The 27,226-nt window shown below is 37.8% G+C and overlaps 2 protein-coding genes across 2 annotated transcripts; both read left to right on the forward strand.

Moving 5' to 3' along the window:
• Positions 1-1,243: 1,243 nt before the first annotated feature.
• Positions 1,244-3,257, forward strand: LOC306881116 (5-beta-cholestane-3-alpha,7-alpha-diol 12-alpha-hydroxylase-like). Its single transcript, XM_079435030.1, has one exon. The coding sequence runs from the start codon at positions 1,299-1,301 to the stop codon at positions 2,829-2,831; it is 1,533 nt and encodes a 510-aa protein (XP_079291156.1). The 5' UTR covers positions 1,244-1,298; the 3' UTR covers positions 2,832-3,257.
• Positions 3,258-19,680: 16,423 nt separating this feature from the next.
• LOC306880861 (gap junction gamma-1 protein-like) lies at positions 19,681-26,094 on the forward strand. The gene is made up of 2 exons (XM_079434657.1): positions 19,681-19,895; positions 24,697-26,094. Exon 2 carries the CDS (start codon positions 24,726-24,728, stop codon positions 25,968-25,970), a length of 1,245 nt encoding a protein of 414 aa, XP_079290783.1. The 5' UTR covers positions 19,681-19,895; positions 24,697-24,725; the 3' UTR covers positions 25,971-26,094.
• The last annotated feature ends 1,132 nt before the right edge of the window (positions 26,095-27,226 follow it).

Raw genomic sequence — 27,226 nt, forward strand, 5'->3', positions numbered from 1 at the left:
ACTGATCGTGATCTATCATGCAAGGGTGGTGAAGTCTTACTAAAGAAGGCATTAATTTATGACCTGTTTTAGTGTTTTGAAATATACTCCACCTAACTAGGCTCAGTCATGAAGACACACGACTTCTCTATATACTCAGTATTTAGCTTTACCTGTTGTTCCAACTTGAAAACTCCATCATTTCAGTTTGCATTTTACCTGTCCCAGTTGGCCTGGACAAAGGAACTCTAAAGGACTAAATGGTCTGAAAGGCCTGTAACTATAATGCAACTAATAATAAATAAATAAAAATCTCATACCATGTTTAAAGCTAAGGGAGAACTCATTCTAGTTCACATCAGTGATATTCAGCTAATATATTACCTTCATTATTTACCAAAAATATCATTAAACTCAATATTAAAGGAAATAGGATTTCAAATCTGAATTTGTGTTAAGTAAATGCAGCTATTGGAAGGCATTTAGCAACAGGCAATGATTCAAGGTAACCTTTATTGCACCATCAAGGTCATGTCTAACTACTGCAACCAGATCTCTCTTATCTCAGTGATAAGAATAGCCTTGATCCTTTCCCTTGTACATCATTATCTGCAGACTGTTATGTAGGAGCTAGACATTATATACTAAACTCTCCATAAGCTATTCTCTGTTTCCTCACAACTACCCATATGTGAATAATTAGTATTAAACTATTAAACAAGTTCATTAATCTTTTGTACTTACAAATTGTGATTTAAATCCTATTTTGGTCACACTTTAGTTTGGGGACCAATTCTCAATATTAACTAAATATTAACTACAACTTTTGCCTAAACTTCTATTCTGCTGCTTATTAATAGTTAGTATAGGTAGTTGTTAAATTTAGGTATGAGGTTAAAATTAAGGAATCTAAAATATGTTCATGCAGAAAAAGTAATTAATTTGTGCTTTACAAGTACTAATAATCAGCCAACAAGCTTGTAATATGCATGCTAATAAGTAGTTAATCGTGAGAAATGTCTCAGACCATTTGTTAGTGAATATAGCATTAGTTTTAAAAACTAAATGATTTAATGTTTATTCAAAACTGATTATATAAATCTGAATAGTGTCTGATGTTGTAAAATATGGCACCAAAACAAAACAAATACACAAAAATGCTAACTCTTGAAACAAAAACAATATTGCAAAGAAACTTGAGAGTCCTGCACTGCAAGAAGTCACATGATGACAGCAGGGGCGGGACATAAGCACAGCTGCCACGAAAGAGGAATTAAAAACAGAGCAGACTTCAACCAAGAGCACGCCAAGAGAGGAACATGGGCAGCCTCCTCCAAATCCTGCTTGCTCTATTCATCTCTGTCATAGGTGCCCTCTACCTTCTGGGGTCTTTTCGCCGCAGACGAGCTGGAGAGCCCCCTCTAGATAAGGGCCCTATTCCCTGGTTTGGCCATGTGCTGGAATTCAGGAAGGACACGGCCAAATTCCTGCAGAGAATGAAGGAAAAACACGGAGATATTTTCACAGTCCAGCTGGGAGGCTTTTATTTCCACTTCATCACAGATCCACTCTCTTTTGGCTCCGTGGTCAAAGAGGCCAGAACAAAGCTGGATTTTACTAAATTCGCAGAACTGCTGGTTGCCAGAGTATTCGGCTATAATTCCATTGAAACCGAACACAAGGTTCTCCAAGCATCAAGTACCAAACATCTCATGGGAGATGGTCTGGTCGTCATGACTCAGGCAATGATGTACAATCTTCAGAATCTGATGCTCCATAGCGTTGGATCAGGAGATGACAAGCAATGGCAAGAAACCGGACTCTTTACGTTCAGCTACAACATTGTGTTTCGCGCTGGCTATCTGGCTCTGTTTGGGAACGAATCGGTCAAAAGTACAGGAACTTTGGATAAGGCGAAGGAAATTGACCGGCAGCATTCGGACGAACTTTTCAAGGAATTCAGAAAATATGACCAGTTATTCCCGAATCTGGCTTATGGTGTTCTGGGACCCAGCGAGAAGATGGAGGCCGAGCGTTTGAAAAGGCTGTTCTGGAGCACGCTTTCAGTGCAGAAGATGAGATCCAGAGACAACATCAGCGGCTGGGTCAGTGACCAGCAACAGGTGAGAGATGAACAGGGCATGCAGGAGTTCATGCAGGATCGATTCATGTTTCTGCTTCTGTGGGCGTCTCAAGGAAACACGGGTCCTGCGGCGTTCTGGCTGCTCTTGTACCTGATGAAGCACCCCGACGCGATGAACTCCGTGAAGAAAGAAGTCGAGGAGATACTTAGAGAAACGGGGCAGGAGGTAAAACGAGACGGGCCGCTGATTGACCTGTCTAGGGATATGCTCCTCAAAACTCCCATCCTAGACAGTGCTGTCGAGGAGACCCTCCGTCTGACAGCCGCCCCGGTCCTTACGAGAGCTGTTATGCAGGACATGACCATCAACATGGCCAGTGGGCAAGAGTACAAGATCCGTAAGGGCGACAGAGTGGCCATTTTCCCCTACATAGCTGTTCAGGTGGACCCAGAAGTTTACCCAGATCCCTACACCTTCAAGTATGACCGTTTTCTCACGCCAGATGGAAAAAAAAAGACCGATTTCTACAAAGGTGGAAAGAAACTCAAGTACTACAACATGCCTTGGGGAGCAGGAACCACTATGTGTCCAGGAAGATTCTTCGCCACAAATGAGCTGAAGCAGTTTGTCTTTCTCATGTTGTCCTACTTTGACTTTGAGCTGAAAAATCCCAATGAAGAGATTCCAGGGATTGATATCAGACGATGGGGCTTTGGCTCCATGCAGCCAACTAAAGACGTCCAGTTTAGATACAGACTCAGATTTTAAAAGGTTTCATCTTAATATTATTCCATGATCTCATAAACTGAAGCTTCAATAATATCCCTTAATGAAAGCAGGCTTTAAAACTGACATGCTCACATTTACTGGGTCCTAAATTATCCTGAAGTATCTTCTTTTTTTTTTTTTTTGCTTATCTCATAACCTGAATGTTTCAATAGTTCAATGAGCTTGCATTTATTACTCTGTTGCCCAAATACTGTATCAGTGCAAAAAACAGAGGTCATACAGCATACATAGGAGCAAGATATTTATAAAAAGGGTAATTTTGTGCATTATAAATCTACCTTTTTAAAAAATATCAACATATTTTGCTGATTACTTAAGTGCTATTTAAGAGAAAAACAAGATATATGAGGTATATTTCATGTATAAAATAAATATATTAAACTCCTTGTCTTTTTGTTGCTCCTTATTGTGATTCTGAACCAGGGGAAAAAGACTCGGTCAACTTTATTGTCTTGACCTTTGCACCAAGGAACTCTATAATAAAGGTTCAGTCTGGAAGGCCTGAAAAACGTGGTATATTTTGGTAAAATAAAACATCAGCTCTGTCCACTTCATTTACTTCACAATATGTCAGAGATATAAGTTCTTATATATTAATGTTAAACAGATTGGGACTAGTTGTCACATGAACAATAGCTACATCTTAGCTGTAATATTTTAAGATTTAATGTTTTTATTTACAGTTTTTTGTTTTCTCCAGCAGTGGTTTTGTATATTGGTTTCTAACAGTCCAAACTGATGTGCTGAAAATACATGTAGGACATTTTCTCCCCCTATTTTTTTCATCTAACTTTCTATTTCTATTTAAAAAATATTTCTGTTTGCTATTTAAAAAAACCCACTCCTGGTGCATATAAAGAATCTGATGTGCTGTTCAACTGTACAAGTTATAAGATGAACAGATTTATTATTTTTAATGCAATGTCCCAGTCTGCAAAGATTTGTGTGTAGTGACTGAAATGTGCTTAAATCTCCTCAAAAATGAATAATACATCTGCAAATGAAAATACATCTAAATGATCATTAAAATATTGCCATTGACAACATGACTAATATGCATCTAACTGTTGATTTTAAAGGCCATTTATGACTCTGCAAGAGAGGAAAAGTTTGCTATGTTTTTTAGAGTACACATTTCAGGAATAGTTCACATTTACACATTTACACAATCTCATGTTTTACTAAACACGTATGACTTTCTTGAAACACAATGTTAATGGAGTTCATATTGTTTTATACCCAATGGGGTTTATTGCATAATATTTAAAGTTTAAATAATAAAACATAATAAATATTAATAATAAATAATAAAAAATATATATTTTTGCGAATTGCCCCACAAACTAAAAACTAACTGATTAATTCCCAGACAAATTACAGTGATAAAGTGACAAAAGATTTGTAACCAAGTGTGTGTCTGTACAAAACCAGACTTACTTTATGGAGCAAAAAGTATGACTGCAAGCCTCTAACAGGTAAAATTGTATTTAATTTCCGTCTTCTGTTAAACATTTTATGAAGATTATTAGATTGACAAAATCTGTATTTCCAAGTACTTGCAAGTAAAGTATATTGCACATTGGTTTTATAAGGTAGACAGTTTAACATGTTTACATTCTGTCTGCCTTTTATGGGAGAGGAAGACATGATAAGATCTTGTTTTATTTAGGAGGCATGAAGCTTCTGTTAAACAGGAAGCAAGTGTCAGGTCAGTTTATGTAGGCAGGATGTTCCCTGGTAATTACATTTTTTTTTGTTAGAAGCTGGTTTACCAGCATACTCTTTCTGGTGAAAGATCAGTGAAAGATGGGCTTTATTATTTTCCTAATGTGGCAGTGCAGGGATCAGCAAACTCTAACTCTGGACTCTAAGAAAAGGCCATCCCCAATAGGCCATACCAATTGCAAAACAGATTACTGCGCCACCCCGGAATACAACAGGGAATATCATCCCCAATAAGGACATGCAGGTCTGCTACCGAACAATGGCAAAGAGACTCAGTCATCAATACAAAAGAATACACTTTGTTGACATTTACAAGAATAAGCTCTGAACAGAGCTGTATGTTCCTCATTTGTCACTTTGGATAAAAGCTTCTAGTAAGTAAATACATTAAAAAAAAAACGTTCAAGGTTTCGGTGTCTTTTGGGGCCCTTAATGCTCATTGCACAAGTAAAATCAGCATCCCATGTTGGCTCCAGTGTGCACAACACACCTTATGCTGGTGACCAGCTGTGATAGGAGACTTTCTAATGCCACTGAAACACTGTTATATTTAGATTTGATGTCTAGTACTGTCTCTTCATTGCCTGAGCAACAGTTCTGTATTTTAACATCTAGAAAAAATTAGTGCTGTCAAATGATTAATCGCGATAAATCGCATCCAAAATTAAAGTTTTTGCTTACATAATATACACTCACCTAAAGGATTATTAGGAACACCATACTAATACTGTGTTTGACCCTCTTTCGCCTTCAGAACTGCCTTAATTCTACGTGGTATTGATTCAACAAGGTGCTGAAAGCATTCTTTAGAAATGTTGGCCCATATTGATAGGATAGCATCTTGCAGTTGATGGAGATTTGTGAGATGCACATCCAGGGCACGAAGCTCCCGTTCCACCACATCCCAAAGATGCTCTATTGGGTTGAGATCTGGTGACTGTGGGGGCCATTTTAGTACAGTGAACTCATTGTCATGTTCAAGAAACCAGTTTGAAATGATTCGAGCTTTGTGACATGGTGCATTATCCTGCTGGAAGTAGCCATCAGAGGATGGGTACATGGTGGTCATAAAGGGATGGACATGGTCAGAAACAATGCTCAGGTAGGCCGTGGCATTTAAACGATGCCCAATTGGCACTAAGGGGCCTAAAGTGTGCCAAGACAACATCCCCCACACCATTACACCACCACCACCACCAGCCTGCACAGTGGTAACAAGGCATGATGGATCCATGTTCTCATTCTGTTTACGCCAAATTCTGACTCTACCATCTGAATGTCTCAATAGAAATCGAGACTCATCAGACCAGGCAACATTTTTCCAGTCTTCAACCGTCCAATTTTGGTGAGCTCGTGCAAATTGTAGCCTCTTTTTCCTATTTGTAGTGGAGATGAGTGGTACCCGGTGGGGTCTTCTGCTGTTGTAGCCCATCCGCCTCAAGGTTGTGCGTGTTGTGGCTTCACAAATGCTTTGCTGCATACCTCGGTTGTAATGAGTGGTTATTTCAGTCAAAGTTGCTCTTCTATCAGCTTGAATCAGTCGGCCCATTCTCCTCTGACCTCTAGCATCAACAAGGCATTTTCGCCCACAGGACTGCCGCATACTGGATGTTTTTCCCTTTTCACACCATTCTTTGTAAACCCTAGAAATGGTTGTGCGTGAAAATCCCAGTAACTGAGCAGATTGTGAAATACTCAGACCGGCCCGTCTGGCACCAACAACCATGCCACGCTCAAAATTGCTTAAATCACCTTTCTTTCCCATTCTGACATTCAGTTTGGAGTTCAGGAGATTGTCTTGACCAGGACCACACCCCTAAATGCATTGAAGCAACTGCCATGTGATTGGTTGATTAGATAATTGCATTAATGAGAAATTGAACAGGTGTTCCTAATAATCCTTTAGGTGAGTGTATGTGTGTGTACTGTGTATATTTATTATGTACACTAATTGTATTTTCCATACAGTTAATGCATACCATGACCATACATAGCCAAGCTCAAAAAAGTCTCATGAAAGTAGTAGTCCATAAAAATAGTCTGTATACTTGATATTCCAAGTCTTGTGAAGACAAAGCAAAGATGTGAGGAACACAGCATTATTTTTAATAATAAGTTGTTATTCTTCTCTGCTGCAGTGCTCAAATCTCATTTATGTTACTTGCCATGACAATCAGTTATTACACATGCATGTTTGGCATTGCTGAGGCACGTTTTCAGGTTCCTTAAGTTGGTCCTTAATTCTTTTTTTAAGATCGCTGCTATTTCCTAATGCTATTTCATTATGTTATGACAATATGATATTCCACATCATTGTAAACAAGCGATAAAGACTGAACATTACAAATACAAAACTATGCAATTTACAATAATCAGTCCCCTATTTAGGACTTTTACAAAAAAAATAATTGAAAGAGTTGACTGATGTAAATGAGATGAGAGCCCTCTGACTGAATCACGTCGGAAACCACAATAAAAGACACATACAAAGAGAAGGGAGAACAATGGCTCTATTGGCCTGTGGTGTTGCTCCTGAGTGTCACTGCCTGTACTTGGTGGTGAATGGTTTTGTGGGAAAATGATCCATTGTGTCTCTTTACTTCTCACTGGTGTGATAGTGGCAACGGTTGTGGGTTCATGATCAATTCCTGCTAATTCTAAGACTTGGTGAAGACATCTGCCATCGCTATGGAGAGGTAGGTGATCTATTCGGTGTGTTTGTCAGTGTTTGAGTGCATGGTTTTATCTGCATGGAAAAATACAGATATTTTTTATTTGTAACATTGCTTAAACATTTTAATTGAACATGATTTCCTTGTAAAACAGTGTCAAATAATCAGCACAATTTCTTTCTTTTTATGCAAAAATCTCAGTATTGTTGCTACATCTCAGAGGATGTTTCTCAGATCACAATATGTCTTCCAAACAAAAAGTTGTATAAGCAATGTTCCACGTCACTGCCATCTGCAATCTATGTCAAATCTGCAATCTAACCATGTTATCAAAATGGTGTAAAGAGTCTTTAACTGTGCAGAAGTTGAAAAAAAGTACCAGTTGCTATTATAATAAGCTGAAAATCAAACCATAAAAAATATTCATTACTCAAAATAAAGTTTAACAGACAATAAAACTGCACAATAAATTTATTTAAGTTCATTTAAATGCCCATGGTTAACACATTTTTTACCTAAAGTAACCCTGATTGTTCAGATCAAAGTTCACTTGAGTGTAAATCTCTAGTGTGTGCAACAAGTGCTTTTTAAGAGCTCTTTACTATGTTGCAGCCAAATGTGGGTTTTGAACAACAGCAGTGACCTCGTTCTGTGAACTGACTGACCAGAGAGTCATTTAATCGTGTGGGGCAGATCAAACAGCACAAAGGTACCTAGTCAGTGTTATTCTGCGCCTGTTTGCCTATGCCAAACATAATATCAAAAGCACAGTTTAGTCAGCATTGTCTTGCTGGGATTATCCTTTACAACTAAGGGGGTGTTTACACAGTACAGTGTTCAATTAAAAACTTTTGATGCATTTTGGCTGTTTATTTAAACAGAAACAGCATTTTGCGGGCCTTAAAATGCAAACTTTTGAAAATGTGTCTCAAGTACTTATTTTGAAAATGATAGCGCTATCGTGATGTCATATGCACGCGTATCACAAGTTCAGTAGGTACAGCATTTGTGCATGCGTGTAGTGCTTCTTTACAAAGGGACAATGCCAACTACTGGCCTGGCATGCATAATAAAGCATTTTTTGGCATTTTTGCATTTCCTTGTGAATGGGGATGCTTTTGACAGTGCTGTTCTCTGTACGCACAACTTTAAAAATGCAAAGGAAACACTTTTCTATTATTAGTACATTGCTGATGTGTAAACGTACCCCAAAACGGAGTCCAAACTGTAACAGCAGCGGCTCCTTTCTGCTTCCTGTGTGGTCTGGATCCACTGACAGTGCAAGGCACCAACATGATGGACTTCACTGTGAGCAGATTACAAAACAGATATATTCACTCAAACATTCCATCAGAGCTGAAACATTCTCACTGTTTGGATGTCTAATGAGCACTTAGTAAACTAATATCATTGGCAATACAACAGAGCTTTTACTGTTATTTATATCGGGGTCGGGAATGGTAACTGGGAAACATCCCTTGAAGGAGGCATACTTTGGGTATAACAAGCAATTTTAGATGTATTTATTTTTTTGGAGGCTTATGGAGAGCAGTGATTCCCAGGGGATCCTTAAGCAGGTTCAAAGAGGTGTAAACGCAGTGTGTTCCCTTGTGGTTGAGCTTCTATGGTATTTAATTTCCACTCTAAATGAGTTTTAGCATTTAAGATGCCATTTCTTTGCCCAGAATTTCTGACTTCTATTTGTTTTAAAATAGCATGATTATGTTAGCTCTTCTCACCTTAGAAAGCAGTGCTGCTGTTTAAAGGGATAGTTCACCCAAAAATGAAAATTTGATATTTATCTGCTTACCCCAAGGGCATCCAAGATGTAGGTGACTTTATTTCTTCAGTAGAACACAAACAAATTGTTTTAACTCAAACCGTTGCAGTCTCTCAGTTATATAATGTCAGTCAATGGTACCCACGGCTTTGAGAGAAAAAAAAACATACACAGACAAAACCAAATTAAACCCTGCGGCTCGTGATGATACATCGAGGTCTAAAGACATGAAAAGATCAGTCTGTGCAAGAAACTAAACAGTATTTATGTCGTTTTTTACCTCTGATCCACCGCAATGTACAACTGGTCTGAGCGCGTTCACAACAGCCGGCGCGTCTTCTTCTTCTTGCTTTACGGTGGATCGCAGACTTATAAGTGCTGCTAGACACTCTTTCTACAATCTCAATTAGGAGTGTCAATGGTCCATTTGAGAGATAGGTCAGAGAGATAGGATCAGGGGTAAAAAACGATATAAATACTGTACAGTTTCTTGCACAGACCAATCGTTTCGCATCTTTAGACCTCGATGTATCGTCACGAGCCGCAGGGTGTAATTTGGTTTTGTCTGTGTATGTTTTTTTTCTCTCTCTCAAAGCCGTGAGTCCCATTGACTGCCATTTTATGACTAACAGACTGCAACGATTTAAAAATCTTCGTTTGTCATCATCTTGGATGCCCTTGGGGTAAGCAGATAAACATCAAATTTTCATTTTTGGGTGAACTATCCCTTTACCAGATGTTAATGTTTATTGAGTGCTATACTTGGTTTTACTCAGTGGCATTTATATCTTTACATCTCTCATTCGATGCTCTCAGATCCGGTTAAATCTCAAAATATAATGCACCCAAATCTGCCATCATAATATATAACTGACAAACATTCATAGTTATTGTTTTCAAAATAAACTCCCTCTTGCACTTTAGGCAAGAAATATGCTCAGGTAGACACAAAGATTCATATCCTAGAATTGCCTCAACTAAATAAGAAGTAAATGATTTCTAGTTGGTTTCTAGTTTTTAGACAAACTATAAGTTGTGCTACTCTATCCTTCAGTAATAGCCTTTTACGTTGTACATCTAGATTGTGACAGGATCACAAAATAGTCTGATGAAACGTGGCACTCAAACTGTTATAATGCATATGTGCATGTGGAACTGAACTCATGCACTGTGCAAAAGCAGTTGTCTACTGCTTGTATCCAGTCTATTCACCTTTAATTAAATCAGAACAAATCAGGTTACGAAACAGATGCTATCTGACCCCTTTACGTTGGAAACAGTCACAGTTTTTTGGTTTTGAGATGATTACGACATCAGTAGGTTGGGGTGCTGTTTATGAAGTTCGCCCAGCCTACGGTGTTGGGAAGGGTGAACATCTCACATGGCACATAAATCGCCTGTGAAATAATGGCAGTTTTTCCAGTTTTGAGCTATTTCCTTCCAGACATTCAAGACTGTCAAGAGGCTGTAGGACGGACAACACATCAGTAGTCTCATGCATACACCGGCAAGGGGAAATGTGTCCTCATTGGAGGTTAGCACATAGTTTTTTGGGTGCAAAATAAGTTTCTGTTGCTAAAGGCTGTGCATATCCTATGTCAGTTGAATTTGGGGGCAGATCTTCACTTGAGGGATGAGTTGAGGCCCAGGGAATGGAGGCTGCATCTTCAGACCGGGAGGTTCAGCAGGGCAGAGGTTGATCTGTTTCACTTCAAACGAGACAGCCCATTGCTCCCTTTGATTCTCTCTTTCTCGTCTTTTGACTCTGGGGATAGGCAATCTGGCTCATGAATGGCCAAAGGACTGCTTATTTGCTTACTAAAACCAATTTGAATGCAAGAGCCCCCTCTACTAGAAGGCTCTATGCTTTTAAGTGTCATGTTTTTCTGCAGTGCAAGCTTGATCAGGTTCACTGTCCTGATGGTTAAGTGCAATCTTTAAATAACTTTTTTTCTGTGGGTGCAGCCTGATCATTTGATCATGATGATTTTATGTTGCATGGCATAGCATGAGTTATTGACACTGATTTAAATAGTAGTTTATTTCTTTGCATGTTATTGACGAGAAAGCCTCACATAAACTGACCGTCAATCTTATGTAAAAAGCAAACTATTAATTATTGGTTATTTTTGCTTGAAAATGTGCTTAAGCATGTGTCTGTTTTAAAACAAAATACTATATTTTGCTACTATATTTATCTCATGCTATAACATTCATACATCATTTAGTGTAGCTTAAGTGTAGCCTATATTTAGGGCCACTGTATATATATATAAGGAGGAATTTACTGTATATTCTATAAGCTTTATTTACATAGCTATAACATTTAACAATATAAACTAGGAAATGAGGCTTCTGACCTTTTCAAAGGAAAACAAGTTCAAATTCTCAACTTTATTTGGATGTGCTCCTACATCTGCAAGAAAATGTTTATATCAGCATTTCTTGTTTATATACAACAACCACCTACAAGTGGGTGAAGGTTTCCTGCACATAAATCGTATATGCTTTTGGAAGAGGTATTTTAAAATTATTAAAATCTAATCAAATACATTTGAACCCCATTATTAATTTAATCAGATTCTAATTCAAATTAGATCTCAAAAGGTTGAGATTCTGTTTAAATTAATCATTTTAAATGCAATCTTAATTTAGATATTTGATTAGTCTAGATCAGGGGTGTCAAACTCAGTTCCTGGAGGGCCGCAGCCCTGCTGAGTTTAGTTCCAACTCATATACCATGAAGTTTTCAAATAATTAAATAATGATATTTTTTTTTTTTGGTTATGGATCCTTCTAAATGAACACAAATGAGAACCATTAAACTTATTAACATGGAAAAACAGCAAAGTCACTCTAAGCTCATGGTGCACGCTGGGGTCTTCCCTAAAAGCCACTCTAAATTTTACAGCCCTGACATCTAGTGGTCTCAAAAAATAGCACAGCTGCAAATTCTGATACTGTTGATATTTTTCTAAGTATGTGATGAAAGACAACAATGAACCTAATTCTTAAAAATCTGAAACTGAATATCCCTATAAAACAATATTTATTTTCTGTTATTAATCTATATTTCATGTGGCAAATCTATGCTTCTATCTTACAAACTAGATTATTAGCAGGACAGTTTGAGTAAAAAGATGAATAGAAAATGCTCATGAATTTTTGAATTTCTAGAGAAAGTCTCATGTTTGCTTTAATGATCACTTCACAAGTGATATCGGACCATTTTGGAGAGTTCCCAAGAATGTAATCAATGTAATCAGCATTGTTTATGTTCGGGGGTGGGGGGGTTTGGGGAGCATGTGCATGAACGTAATTGGCATAATCATATTGTTGATTCTTTCCAAAATGGCAGAAGACAGTAACTCAGGGGAAAAGAGTTGTTGAATACAGTCATTATTTTTGTTTTCTTTGCGCACAAAAAGTATTCAAAATTGAAGTCGAGCCACTGATGTCACATGGACTGTTTTACCAATGTCCTTACTACGTTTCTGGAGCTGGGAACATTACAGTTGCGTTGCTGTCTATGGAAGGTCAGAGAGCTCTCAGGTTTGATCAAAAACATATAATAATTTTGTGTTTCGAAGATGAACGAGGGTCTTATGGTTTGGAACTACATGAGGGTGAGTAATTAATGACAGAATATTCATTTTGGGGTGAACTAACCCTTTAAAATAATAATAGAATACTTCAATAGAACCAGGTGAATGTAACCAATAACAAGATGTCATGCTTTAAATTCCAATTCCAAAACAGATACGAGTACTTTCCAGTGCACACGTCTTCTGATTACAGGGTAGGAGTTTCTCAACAGCCATTTGACAGAACTACCCCCAAATATTTTGGGACCAGCATGCCTGTCAAAATGTATCGCAGAAGTCTCACTAAATTATGCACATATCTTCTTCTCATGTCATGACATATATGATCGCCTGAGATAGTACTCGTGAGCGTAATAATCTTGGTCAGCGATGGCTGTTATTGCTGTCAGGGCTGAAGTGGGGAGGCCTGGGGCTCTGCTGGGCCTCTGAGGAAGAGATCTGGCTCTCCATTGCTATTAAAACCCTGGTGACCCTGGGAGTGAAGAAGAGTCCTTAGGCTTCGCCTCACCCCCTGCATGACATGGGCAATTTTGACAAGATCATGTGAAAGAGAAATAACCTCAGGCTTGCTGAAGTGTAGTGTTAAAAACTATTCCATATGACGAGCGCAGCGTCCGTGATTGTGTTGGCATGCATGCAACAGCTGTAAGCGCCACAAGTTTTGGTGTCTGTGTTCGCTTTAAACAAAAATGTTAAAATCCATAGACTTATAATGAAGGAAAAACCCAAGCCAAGACACCAAAATACTGAATACAAACATGCTAAACTGAATAGAAATGGCTTGGCAACCAAATATAACACAGTAAACCTGTGCCGGTGAGTTTCGCATCGGATGTTTTCTTCAGAGTAAAAGTTTCATCTATTAATGCTATTATTTCGTTTTGTGTTTATTATGCAATGCATTTATCTGTGACTGTCAAAATCAGATCTAGCTATGGAAAACAGCACAGCCTGCGTCTGTTAAACTGCTCTTTGTGAAATATTGTTTTCAACTTTCGCTGGACTAAAGGAAATGGAAAAAAAGCTTCTTATCCAGGAAAACCCCTCACATGTCATCTGACATCTGCAGATGTGAGTTATGAAAAAAGCAAGGTGCCCTGACGCAAGCAAGAAAAAGAGTTCCAGAACAACAAAGTTCAATAAGATATCTGTGATTTAAATGTGTTTTACAGTTTACATGTTTTAGGAGGTCATGTCTGAAATATGGCCAGCAGTTTACACACAGACAGTCATAAATCAGGCTCATGATGAAACCATTTCAATCCACTTTATACTGTTCTCTGCAAGGAAAGTGAAGCATTTCATGAATCACTGAACAGACAGAAAAATCATTTCCTTCAGCAGCCATGCTTTGAAGGAGAATTACTGAATTGCTTCTACCGTGCTTTATAAATTTCCAGGATACACATATTCTCCATATTTAGATTTACCACTTGAAATGTTGAAAGAGCACAAAAGCTCAGTGCTTTGACAGAGTTCAGTTAGACAGCAGTGTCTGAATGCTATCTATCCAGCATATTTGACATTAATTGCCTATACTCTGTTTGTAACATCATGAAGTAAATAATATTATCACATAATCAAACAGCCAACGCTTTACAATATGATTACATTTATTATATTTAAAAAAAATGTTTAACTTAAAATTATACCGTTGGGTTTGTATCCATTAACATTAAATAGAAAGTTTTATAATAATTAAATATTATACATCATGATACCTTATCAATTCAGTATGAAATCCATGTGAAAGTAGCATATCTAATAAAATAAAATTCTGCATATACTGTAGGTGGCGTACTAGAGTAGTATAATATGATCAAGGGGTCCTATAAGTATCCAATCTCACATCACTGAGTGGGTCTGGGATTACATGAAGAGAAGCAGAGGAAAACTTCTCCAAGATGCTTTGAACAAACTGTCTTAAAACATGAGGAAAGCTGTTTTACAGTTTTTCTCAGTCGCTTCGGTACATTTCTCAAATCATCCTTGACATTTGCAAAACAGTAAGTGCATTTCTCAAAACAGCTCGTACAAATGCAAAAACACCATGGATTACCTGCAAAAGCCAGTCTCTCGCTCAAAATACTTAGTTCATCTCTCAAAAATAAATATCTATGTCAATCTGTGGGCAGTCGTGGCCTAATGGTTAGAGAGTCGGACTTGTAATCCGAAGGTTGCGGTTTCGAGTCTCGGGCCGGCAGGGATTGTAGGTGGGGGGAGTGAATGTCCAGCGCTCTCTCCACCCTCAATACCACGACTGAGGTGCCCTTGAGCAAGGCACCGAACCCCCAACTGCTCCCCGGGCGCCGCAGCATAAATGGCTGCCCACTGCTCCGGGTGTGTGTTCACGGTGTGTGTGTGTTCACTGCTGTGTGTGTGCATGTTGGATGGGTTAAATGCAGAGCACGAATTCCGAGTATGGGTCACCATACTTGGCAGTATGTCTCAATACTGGCATTGACTCACTTCACTTCAATTAACATGTCAGTGCCATCAGAATGACAAGTCCTTGTTTCATTGTGTACGGATAAGACAGTCAAATTGCTTAGTCATGTTGTCAATATAACAGTGTACTCTGTTACTGTACTGAAATGCAGAAGGCTGCACTTCTTATATTTCCTTTCAAAAGTTCAAATTTATACATTACTGTATGTGGGATATTGATTGAAAGACTGTTTCAAAATGTTTGAATTATTGAGGATATCTCCCAATTTTTAGCTGCACCCTTCAGTCATTGTAAGGCCATGATTGACAACATTATTTCATTATTTCATCTGATATGCACCTCTGTCCTTGGCCTCTTCTTCCTCTTCCTCTGATTTGCCTCTGTATATTTCCATGCATCCTTACTCCTCTTCTTCCTCTCGTCTGTTGTCCCTGATCATTTTCTGGATGTTCATCCATCATCAGAATTTGTCAATTTTGTGTTGTCGTCTGTCTATATATGCATTCCAATTGAAGGGTCGTGAAATGCACCTTTGAGCTATTTCAGAGAACTGGTTTATAATTGGTTGATCTATATTCTCTTCATTAGTGAGAGTAAAGAGTCACTTGCACAATTCATGGCAAATTTACAAAAAGTCTAATAGAGATGTGTAGAAAATATGCTTGACAGTTTATGACAACTAGCTCAACCATTCAACCACTTCACGATATGAAGATTGAACAGGTAGTTTTGAGAATTTCAATTCTGATCTGAGAAATGTACCATTGTTTAGCGACAAAAATGTTTATATAAGTTAATTGATATATATATATATTATCTTATTATTATGTATATATTAACTCTTTATATATATGTGTGTGTGTGTATTTATAATATGTGTAGTATAGTATGTGTATATACAGTATAACAGATTTTTATACTATATACTGCACTTTCAAGGGTTCTGCGATCAACTGAAATTAGACAAGATTATTGACAAGATTATAGAGAATGTTAACAGATTTATCAATGTTCTTAAGTGCACCAAAAAGGTTTTAATGTATTTTTAGTTTAATCTGTAATTTTTACAGTTTTGTCCTCAAACAAGCAGTTTAAGTGAGAGCCCACTGATCTTGGAAATGAGAATGCATTTATAACACTGTACATCACATCACAGCATGCTGAGTCGCAGCAGCAGTAGATATACATTATCTTGTAATTTGTGTGACGTTCCAACAATGTCCTTCTGCACTTGATTAAAGCACTAGCCATACAAGAGACTTCAGACTTCTTAGGAAAGTTTCTTTGGCAATGTTGGCATGAACCTTTGGGCAGTTGTTCTAAGTCACCTCAGTAGATTCATGTTTTCATCAAACTCTCTGTAAGTGGCATTGACCCAAAGGAAGCCCTAAGCCTGGCTCAATGAGAGGATGTAACCAAATGAGACTGCCACAACAGAAACTGCCTATAGGTTAGCCGCCACACTAGCTGATGGGTCCACCCAGTGTGTGTGTGTGTGTGTGTGTGTGTTTGTCTGTGACTGAGGGAGAGTCAGTATATGGTAGCGGTTATTTGAAAGGGCTTTGGAGATACATGCTTGTTGTTTAGATGGGGGTTTCTGTCAGTGTTTCTCTGAGGGCACTTCTCAGTTGAACTTGATTTATTACATAAACCCTGACATCTGTGACCTAGGACCACCCCCATCAATTTAAGATTTTTGGAGAAACTAAAGTTGACATTAGAAAGAGCAAATACTGGTTGCTCACTTCACCAGCCAGTCCAACTGCATCTTTCTGATTGAAAAAAGCAACCAAACTAGCTTTGAGGACAGATGTTGCCAACCCACTATTGAAACTAATTAAAGTGATCATTTAAATTTTGTTTTCATTAACTCACTCTCATCTCATCCCATCCCAAAACATACATAATATCTTTTTTTTTTCTAGTGCAGCATGAAATGCAGTCCCTGACAAATACAGTTATACTAACCATATATTGTAAGTCAATTATTACGTAAACATATTCACCACCATATCCATTTAGTCCTGTTGAGCACCACTTTTTACCGTACATAAAGATCATGTTATGGATGTGTACTTGTCAGTCTAGAAGGGCAGAAATTGCAGATGAAAATGGTGAATCAGTGCATATTGAGTTTTCCCAGATTACTATTCATTTAAGAATAATTCATTTAGTTTTTTATAGTTACAGATTGACTACGATATCAAGCAAATGTCTCCTCTGATCATGATAAACCACAGGCATTTGCAGAATACATATATTTGCATACAATATCATCATTGCATATTGATTTTAATAATTTTGGTGATTGCATATGAAAGCTTTTGTTTACATTTTTGGAGACATACATATTTTGGAGCAATGCATGGCACATGAAGTTTTAGCAGACTCTTGTCTTGAGAATAACCGATGAGGGGTGTATGGCATTTGTAATGTGTCCTGTTGTGGAAGTGGTCAGAGAGTCATGGCCTCTGGAGGATGGAGGCCAACGGCGTATCTGAATGGGTGGGCTGCACATCCAGAGAGGCTTAAGAACACACACGTCCATGGAAGTCCACTGATAGTTTTCTGCTCACTGAACATACAATGCTCTGTCATGTCACTATGCGTACTCCCTCTAGACAACAGCCTTTCTTCTTCAGAGCTGTGATGAACGGAACAAATTAAAACCATTACATAACACAAAGATATTAAGGTTCATCTCCGTCTTTCTGCATTCAAGTACAGAATAATCATGTTGTTTGAGTTACAGGTTTATTCAGATCAATAATACTGCATAATTGTTGTGCTGCGAAGTAAAATTATTATATATTCAAATCATATTTTTTTTTCCAAGTATAGATATACACAGAATATATAAAATTTTAGTTCTCTGCAGGGTTGGAAATCAGCAGGGAATGGGGCAAAAATGGCACCAAAATGGACAAAATATGCCCACCCAATATTAAACTAAAGTCATGATTAAAGTCATTGACTGCTTCAGGGATGGGGAATGTTCATTGCTCGCTTTATTCCCAGTTTGAATAACTGTTGTGTTTTTCATGCTACTACGATGCATTTAAACTACATCATAAACAGTTCTCAGTTCATTTTCTCTATGTAACCAACACGAATACGACATGCAATTTCCCCATAGATGCATTTTAATGTATTCTATTAATCAACATTAAAAATCATTATTACAATATCAAGGGAAATAACTGACAATAATGATTTCATATTTCGTAATATTGTAAGCCTCTACCACCTCTGCAGTGTGACTTCTATTGATGTTGATGAAATTGTATTGATAACAGCCTACAGTATTCTGATTGATTGAATAATTACTTGAATAAATATTTGACCTAAAAGACAACACAAATGCATTTCATGAGCTAATTTTAAAAAGGTAAAAAAAAAGAATGCCCATGGAAATCAATTAGAAGTTTCAATTATTGCTCCTTAATGAAAAAGTTCAACAATTTGAGAAGCATGAATGATGGGACACTCATTGACCTCCCTGTAAGAGAAGGGAGTTGTCTGGAGAAAGCAACCGGTTTCTTCTTGGTGCCTGGACAAACCGGTCAAAGAAAGGAGCCCATCGAGCCTAATAAGGAGTCGATGTTTGGCTTGTTGGAGGTACTCCAGGTTGCAATGATCTGTCCAAACCAGGAATGCATTTTGAGCCCCGTCCAACCAATGTCTCCACTTTTCCAAGGCCAGCTTGACAAGCCAACACTTCACAATGGGGGTCAAGCGATATTACAGCAAGACACAAGGATGAAGCATTTGAAGTAACATGAATTCATTTTTCAGCAAAATCAACTAAATGCCACGAGCATAATCTAAAATCTACTTGAATTTTGGTTTTAAAATTTCTCCAGACTGATTTTCAGTGTAGCCTATCTCTGATATTTCTAATACTTAAACGAACGAGATCTCTTAAAAACGCTTTCATGACACAGCACTTAACATATTAGAGGAAATGAGAGAACTGTTCCAAATCAAACTTTTAAAGACCAATTGAAACCGTATCTTTGCAAGTCAGAAAATACTTGGGCACAGAGTTGGTTAACCTGCTCACCATCAATAATGAGAACTTCTGCCAACACCATATATGCTACAATGTGCCTTGGAGAACGTCCAAGCACTTTGTTGGATAAGACACGGTGTAGTGCATTGAATATCTTGTCTTTCCATCCTCACCTGGGCAGAACATCTAAATATTATGACATACAAGAGAGCATAAAATGTCAGGCACATAAATGCTTTATATTTAGTAAATCTGTCTGAAAATAGATGGGTTGTGTTCAATATGTTTAGGTTTTGTTCCTCTATAACACTTGTGTGTAAATGAACCTCCATGTAGAACACTGAGCCAGTCACACTTTTGATCTTTTCTATAGTAAACCTACTCCTTGTAGCATATTCAAGCGGTTCTGTTATGATTGCAGCACGTGAGCGAGTCATGGCAAATGTGCTGGAACACACCAGCGGTCAGTCTAGGAGTTTAAACCCTTGATTCAGGGCCATTAGCCTGAGGAACTCTTTCTCTCGCAGTTTTTTCTTTCTCTTTATACTTCCTCTCCCGACGGAGGGTGCAAAACAAGCCAGAGTCAGAGATGAGTGTGAGGCGCCGCGTCAATGAGACTGACGGTCTAGAATGTGCTCACGGGATGCGGAGCGATCTCTGCGGCTGTTAGATGATGATGGATCACGATTCCTCCTGACTTCACCGAGCGCACCTGAGATGGAGAGCTGAGGGGTCGCCGCGGTTATGACCGGATGGAGCGCACGTCTTCTGGAGGGGTTTCCTCGGCGCAACTTCCCAAGGTCCGTAGTTTCCTCATAGGATGAGACGAAAGATATCACCGATCGAAAAATCCCACGAACATTATTCGGACGTATTTATTTCGTAATAATAGGTACAGTAGCTCTTAGTATTTGGAATTTCTTTATGTCAAAAAAAAAAAAAAAAAAAAAATGTATAGGCTACTGGTAATTTAACTATTAATATTAAAGACACTTCATTTAACTCTAAAACACAAGGCAATGCAAGGTTCAAAATACAGGTAAAACACCTGTAAAAATCAATACGGATTCCTTTATATTGATACATTTTTCAAGATAAACTTTTTTTTTACATTTTGCAGTTGTTCATGCAGAATTTTATGTTTTAAGTGACTTAATATCAAGACTTACAAGTCATATTGAAGGTATATATGAACAAATGTGTGAAATAACTACAGACCATAACATAAAAATGCAGATTTTATTGTGAAATACATGTTTAATTTATCACAAAATGCATTCCCCTTTTATTTGGGTTTATACACATTCTCTGCACTATAATTATTATAATAATTAATATAATGTCTTGCAAACTGCTGAGTGAGTAAAAGGTTTTATCAAATTAATAAGTCTATACTGCCATCAGATTTCGTTCATTAATTAAGGGCATATTTTTAAGACATTTTGGCTTGCTTAATTCTATGGCAAATCATACACAGTTAGGTGCTCATGTTTTACCTCACTGAATTGTCTGTGACAGTATTTGTGTATAGTTGCACATTGTGAAAGTTTCCGTTGCAGATTTTCTTCAATTTTGTCCGTTTTATGCAGTTTTTTGGACAGAACAGATAACAGATGCACATAGTAGCCTATTGTAGCTGAAGATTTAGCCCCTATATGTGCTTAGAAATATGTAAACATTTACAACAGAATCATCTAATCTCTTTTTCAAATCTCATCTGTGTTATTAACTTCTGGAAAAGAGAAGGGGAAAATAATTAGCTATAACAACAACATAAACTGTTTGTCTTTATTTGACTACCTCCTTTTGTCATCCTTTGACATATATTTAGATTTATAATCTTCTTATTTACTCTGAGATTTTGTTATAGGCAGTTATTTCACTCACACACACACACACACACACACACACACACACATGTTGGTTTTTGTGGTTTATGGGGACTCTCCATAGGCGTAATGGTTTTTATACTGTACAAACTGTGTGTGCTATTGCCCTACACCAACCCTACACCTAAACTTAGCCCTCACAGGAGACTTTGTGCATTTTTAGATTTTCAAAAAAACACCATTTAGTATGTTTTTTAAGCCTTTTGAATTACGGGGACATAGGCAGTGTCCTCATAAACCACCTTCATATTGTAATACCCATTTCATACCCATGTCATCATACAAATTTGTGTCCTCATAAACCACATAAACATGCACACACACACACATCTTTTTGGGCCTGTATTTGAAAGTCCTTGTAATTCTACATTTGATTCCATGAATGAGACTGAAGTAATAAGGTGATGAATGATGTTGAATGTAATATAATATGCAGTGGTAACAATGGGACTTATTTTTCATTGACTGATGAATGATTTAAGTGACAAAAAAGTGACTAATAGAAATGCATAACCATAACTGAACTCGACATGACCCTACCTTAACTGACCTGGATAAATGACAACCTCCACATGTTGTTCTATGACTGTACTCTTTACCCCATGTGCACAACCTGATCACTGAAAACATATTGCCAATTACACTGAGCAAACTTGAGCAGAATGATTTATTTCATTTCAGACTCAAATCACTGTTGAGGTTTTAGCAACTTGCACACTTTTTTACACGTTCCTTTGAAAGGATCCACTCAACCAAACACCTATTTTCCCTGAGGTGTCTCAGGCTATGAGGTTCCACGAATAGTGAGTACCATCTGTATCCTTGCTTTCCTCTAAGATACACAATGTGAGCCTGTGGCAGCCATTCCTGCCGGTTCAGATGCTATGGGAGAAGGCAAATCCCACATTAGGGAATGGCATGTTGAAAACACGAACGGGGCCATTTCATATACTCCAGGGAGAAACAGTTTTTTTTTTTAGCAAACCTTTACAAACACGTAAATCTATGTCTTAACTGACCGTTTGCTAAGCTCCGCCCCTTGGGGTTGATCTTGCTCCCTCAGACTTTACATCCTTTTAACCCCTTGATTTTGATAGAGGGAGTGAGTCTACACATATGTCAGACATATACCATAATGCAACATGATTGTGACGTCACGGTGCAGATTGTATCAAGTTACCCCTGCCCCACGCAACTCTATAATATACGAGATATTTTGAGATGAAGCTGCATAATACTTGTTGCTTCCCCTAAGCTGACTGTTTGTTATACAGTCATATATTATTGTATTGCTATTTAATTTGTTTGTGCAATATTTTCTCCAACTGTCCAAGCAGCAGGAAAAAAAAAAAGTAAATAATAAATCAGCTTCATAATACATTCTAAGTGATCAAGGATTTAGGACTTTTGCTGTCAGCCTCTTCCAGTTATTTTGGCAGTACAAAAACAGTTCATTATGCTGCTTGATGTTGCAAACTGGAATTTGTTATCATTGTTTGAATTTATTATCATAATTATAAACACACTAGTTTGTAGTGCAAACTGCTTACTGTACTTTCTTAAGCTGGTTGCACAACAGACGAGAAGCGCCACACCAGACATAATAATAAAAAAGAAGTCTAGCAGAAAACAGAAAATAGCTTACTTTAGTGATGAAAAACTAAACTGAATGTAAAACCAGAATATAGGGAATAACCAGAATATAAAACAAATTAGGCTAAAAACTTCAAGAGGGATTCTGATTATGTTTAGGATATATTAATTAAATTTAAATAAAATAGTAAATCATTCCTTAAAAAAATAACATTACAAATGAAGAGTTCAGATGCAAAAGCCTCTAAGTGCAACCTGAAATTTTCTTCTAAACTGAGCATTTTTCAGGCTCTCATGTGTAGGTTCAGTAATTTCACTTTAATGGCTATGAATAGGTTCTTTCACTGCCATTAAAATTAAATATCTGAAAATAAATATAGGAGCCAGAGAAAAATGCTCAGTTTAGAATAAATTTTCAGATGGCACTTATTAGAGGCTTTTGCATCTGAACTCTTCGTTTGTAATATATATATTGTTTTGCATCTTTTGCATCTGAACTCTTCAAATATAGAATTGAATAGTATAATAGTATATGTAATAAACTATTATAAACTTATACTACCTTCCAAAGTAAGTAAATCAATAATGCAGTACCACCCAAAGTTTTAGTACCTTTTAATGCATTTTTATACCTTTTAATGCAAAACAAAACATGTAATGTTCAGAATATGCATGTGTTTTAACAAATACCTGACCGTTTTCTATGTATGATTTGAATGGTGTTTTGAGTAATTTTTCTGCAGGTAAGGTAACAGAATGTGCAGTTCTTTGATATTGTCTGTTATGCAATGAAGCAGTATTCTCTCTCACTACACACAAATCAAGTCATTTCCGAACTCCAGTTTATTTCAGGTCACAGTGCATTATTCACAGTGGTCCTTTGCAGAGTATATTTGATTTATTACAAAGAATGTTGTACCTCTTGTTGTATTTAACTTACAATAGGCTATTTTAAGGATTTTGCATGTACAAGCTCAGCCCATTATGTTTATTCTCCAGTACCTCAAACACGTCAGACATCAATTAGCTTTTAAAGGAAAGTAGAGGTGTTCTTTCAGTCACAGGTTGGTCCAGAAAAGAGTGACGTTGAGGCAAGGATCTATTTGTTAGCAGTCTTTATTTACATAACGAAGGAATCCAATATCACAGCATAAGATTAAAAAAAATTAACATAAGCAAATATGATTATGTGTTATGTAGGTTAACGAGATGGGTCTTTATTTAAAGTTCTGTCATCATTTACTCACCCTCCACTTGTTCCAAACCTATATGAGTTTCTTTACTAAACACTTGCTGGTAGCCATTCATTTCCATAGTATTTTTTCCATACTATGGAAGTCAATGGCTACCATCAACTGTTTGATTACCCACATTCTTCAAAATATCTTGTTCTGTGTTCAACAGAAGATAGAAAAAGTTTTTGGAATAATGAATGTTTTTAGACTAATGAAACCTTCGGTATGGTTTTATAGCACAATGATCTCCTTTATTTCAAAACATGATTTCTCAGATCATGACCCTTTAAAAATCATTAATCATCACTATGTTCTACTTACTCTGAAAGCTGACAAGTTGATATGAGCTTTCAGGGTTTATGGTGTCTGTTTGGAACACCCTAATATCTAGTACATCTACTGAATTTTCACAGTGCAATCTGAAAAGTTTTGCCCTGTTTAACAGATTTGTGTTATGATTATTAATATGATTATTAAATCCAGTCATGCAGCAGGCTCTTTTGCCACTCAGTCCGGCTGAGGGGGCATGTTCCGGCGGGAAAGTGGCATCAATGCATACCCTCTATACCTAGTAAGACCTTGATTAGCTGGTTCAGGTGTGCTTGATTAAGGTTGTAGTTAAACTCTGCAGGACACCGGCCCTCCAGGACCGGGTTTCCCAATATTTGAGTTTTTGTTATATATTTTTGACATCTAAATCTTGCACCCTGCAAACATCACTGATATGTTTTTTTTTTTCGGAATGTTGCCTTGTTAATGAAGCTGCAAAAGTTCATGGCAAACAAGTCTTTTGTGTCAAAAACTGTCATTTTCCCAGTATCTTTTATATGAATGCATGTGGATTTTTTTTCCGGCTTACATTTCTCATTTTCCCTTATTTGCAGAACATAAGTAAAGAGTCTCTGTCACCAACATGAGTTGGAGCTTTCTCACTCGACTGTTGGAGGAAATCCACAACCACTCCACGTTTGTGGGGAAAGTTTGGCTGACTGTGTTAATTATTTTCCGGATCGTTCTGACCGCAGTGGGAGGTGAGTCAATCTACTCCGATGAGCAGACAAAGTTCACCTGCAACACTAAGCAGCCCGGCTGTGACAACGTATGCTACGATTCCTTCGCTCCGCTGTCACACGTCCGGTTCTGGGTGTTCCAGATCATCATGATATCCACCCCCTCCGTCATGTATCTGGGTTACGCCATCCATAAAATCGCCCGTACCTCAGAGGAGGAGCGGTGCAAGAACCAGATTTATCTAAAGAGGAATCATCACAGTCAGTGGAGAAATGGACACCACCTAGAGGAGGTCTTGGAGGAAGACGATGCAGAGCCAATGATCTATGAAGAAGACACTTTGGATGAGCAGGAGGTCAAACCAGAGACAGACAAGGGCAAAAGCCAAGATCCAGGGAAGCATGATGGCCGCCGTAGGATCATGCAAGAAGGCTTGATGAGGATGTACGTGCTTCAGCTTTTATCCCGTGCCATCTTTGAGGTGGGGTTCCTCACGGGTCAATATCTCCTTTATGGCTTCCGTGTTAACCCTTCGTATGTCTGCAACAAGATCCCATGCCCGCACAGAGTAGACTGCTTCGTCTCACGACCCACCGAGAAGACCATCTTTTTACTCATCATGTATGTGGTGAGCTGTCTTTGTCTGCTGCTCAATGTTTGTGAGATGTTCCACTTGGGGATTGGTGCCTTCCGTGACACTCTTCGTAAACGTCGAAGCCATGGCCAACAACCTCCATACGGCTACTCTTACTCCAGGAACATTTCTAGCTCTCCGCCAGGGTACAACCTCGTGGTTAAATCTGACAAACCGGGTCGCATTCCCAACAGCATCATCCTACAAGACCAGAACATGCCGAGAGTGCTGCCTGAACAGCATTGCACAAGTCCTGATGAGAATATTCCCTCTGACCTAGCTACACTGCACCACCATTTACGAGTAGCTCAGGAACAACTTGACATGGCGTTTCAGACATATAACACAAAAAACGCTCAGATCTCCAGAGCTAGCAGCCCTGTGTCTGGTGGCACAATGACAGAGCAGAACCAGGTCAATACAGCTCAGGAGAAACAGGGCGCAAGACCTAAAGCCAGCACTGAGAGGGCAGGGACAATAGCAAAAAATGGAAAGACTTCTGTGTGGATCTGACTAGTCATGAACCATTATCCTCCAAAACATATTGTTTAGTTAGTGAGGGCATGACTGAACATTATGTACACAAGTTCTGTTGAACATTAAACAAAAATGAAAAATAAATATATTGTAGATGGGTAGTATTCATTTCTGAAACTCTTTACACTGCTTTATTGTGTTCTCCCTTCCTCAGAATAATTATTTAGGTGCTTCTGTACATATGTTACATATATTAAGTGTGACTTTTCTCTAAATTCCAATGCATGCAAGTGTATTGACCATATTGGAAGTCTGTCAGATAATTTAGTCTTTAATGGATCATTGATTTAATTTGACTATAAGAATGACCCCTATGTATCTACTCCATTCAAATAGTCCTGTGAGACCTATATGTTCTGTTCTTTATGTCCTCCTATTATTATTAGTCTGTGGCTCTGTTCCAAACCAAAGTGAGCTGCCCACCTATCCCTAAGTTTTAAAGTGTATGCGGCAGTAAGCAGTAAGATTATGCTGCATTATAAAATTCCTTATTTTGGCCAGATTCTGAGGCTTCACAGGTACTGTATACCTTATGGATAAAGCAATCCCAGAATGCACTGTGACGAAAATGTGATCAAAGATGGTGGATGAAAGCAAGAGCAACCCTACTATAAATATACTTTCTGTATATATTATAAAAAATGTATTAATCAAAATTGTTATTTTATTAAAAATGCACTTTCACACAAGTGAATGTGCTATATGTATTTTTCACTTTATCACAACATCACATCTTGCCAAATTCAATTGGAATCAGTTGTCGATTGTGAGTTATTTGTGCTAATCAGTGACATTTAATATTGTTGCTACCTACTGTATGTAAAAGGGCTTCACTTTAAATAGGATGCTTAAAAGATAATAGAAAGTGAGGCAGCTCACAAGGTTTTGGAACGGAGCGTTCAAATGTACAGGGATACTTCTCATCATTTATTCACGTTCATGCCATACATGAGATATACATATGACTTTCTTTCTTCTGCGGAAAAAAAATTAACAGAGAAAATATCCTTCTTTGTGAGTCCATATAATGCAAGTGGATGGGTCTCCCAAAGTTGACACCTTTAAAGCCATGCAAAACACAACAATGTAAATCCACACCACTCAATGTGTTCTGAAGCAGAACTAATATTTTAGACTATAAAACCATTGCTTTCTAACTGTCAACCTGCTGTGAACATCAACATGTCGTCGTGAAGCACGATGTAAGCATGTTGTGAAAATTGCATGAGACG

This window comes from Barbus barbus, assembly GCF_936440315.1.
Source record: "Barbus barbus genome assembly, chromosome: 15".
Classification (NCBI taxonomy): domain Eukaryota; kingdom Metazoa; phylum Chordata; class Actinopteri; order Cypriniformes; family Cyprinidae; genus Barbus; species Barbus barbus.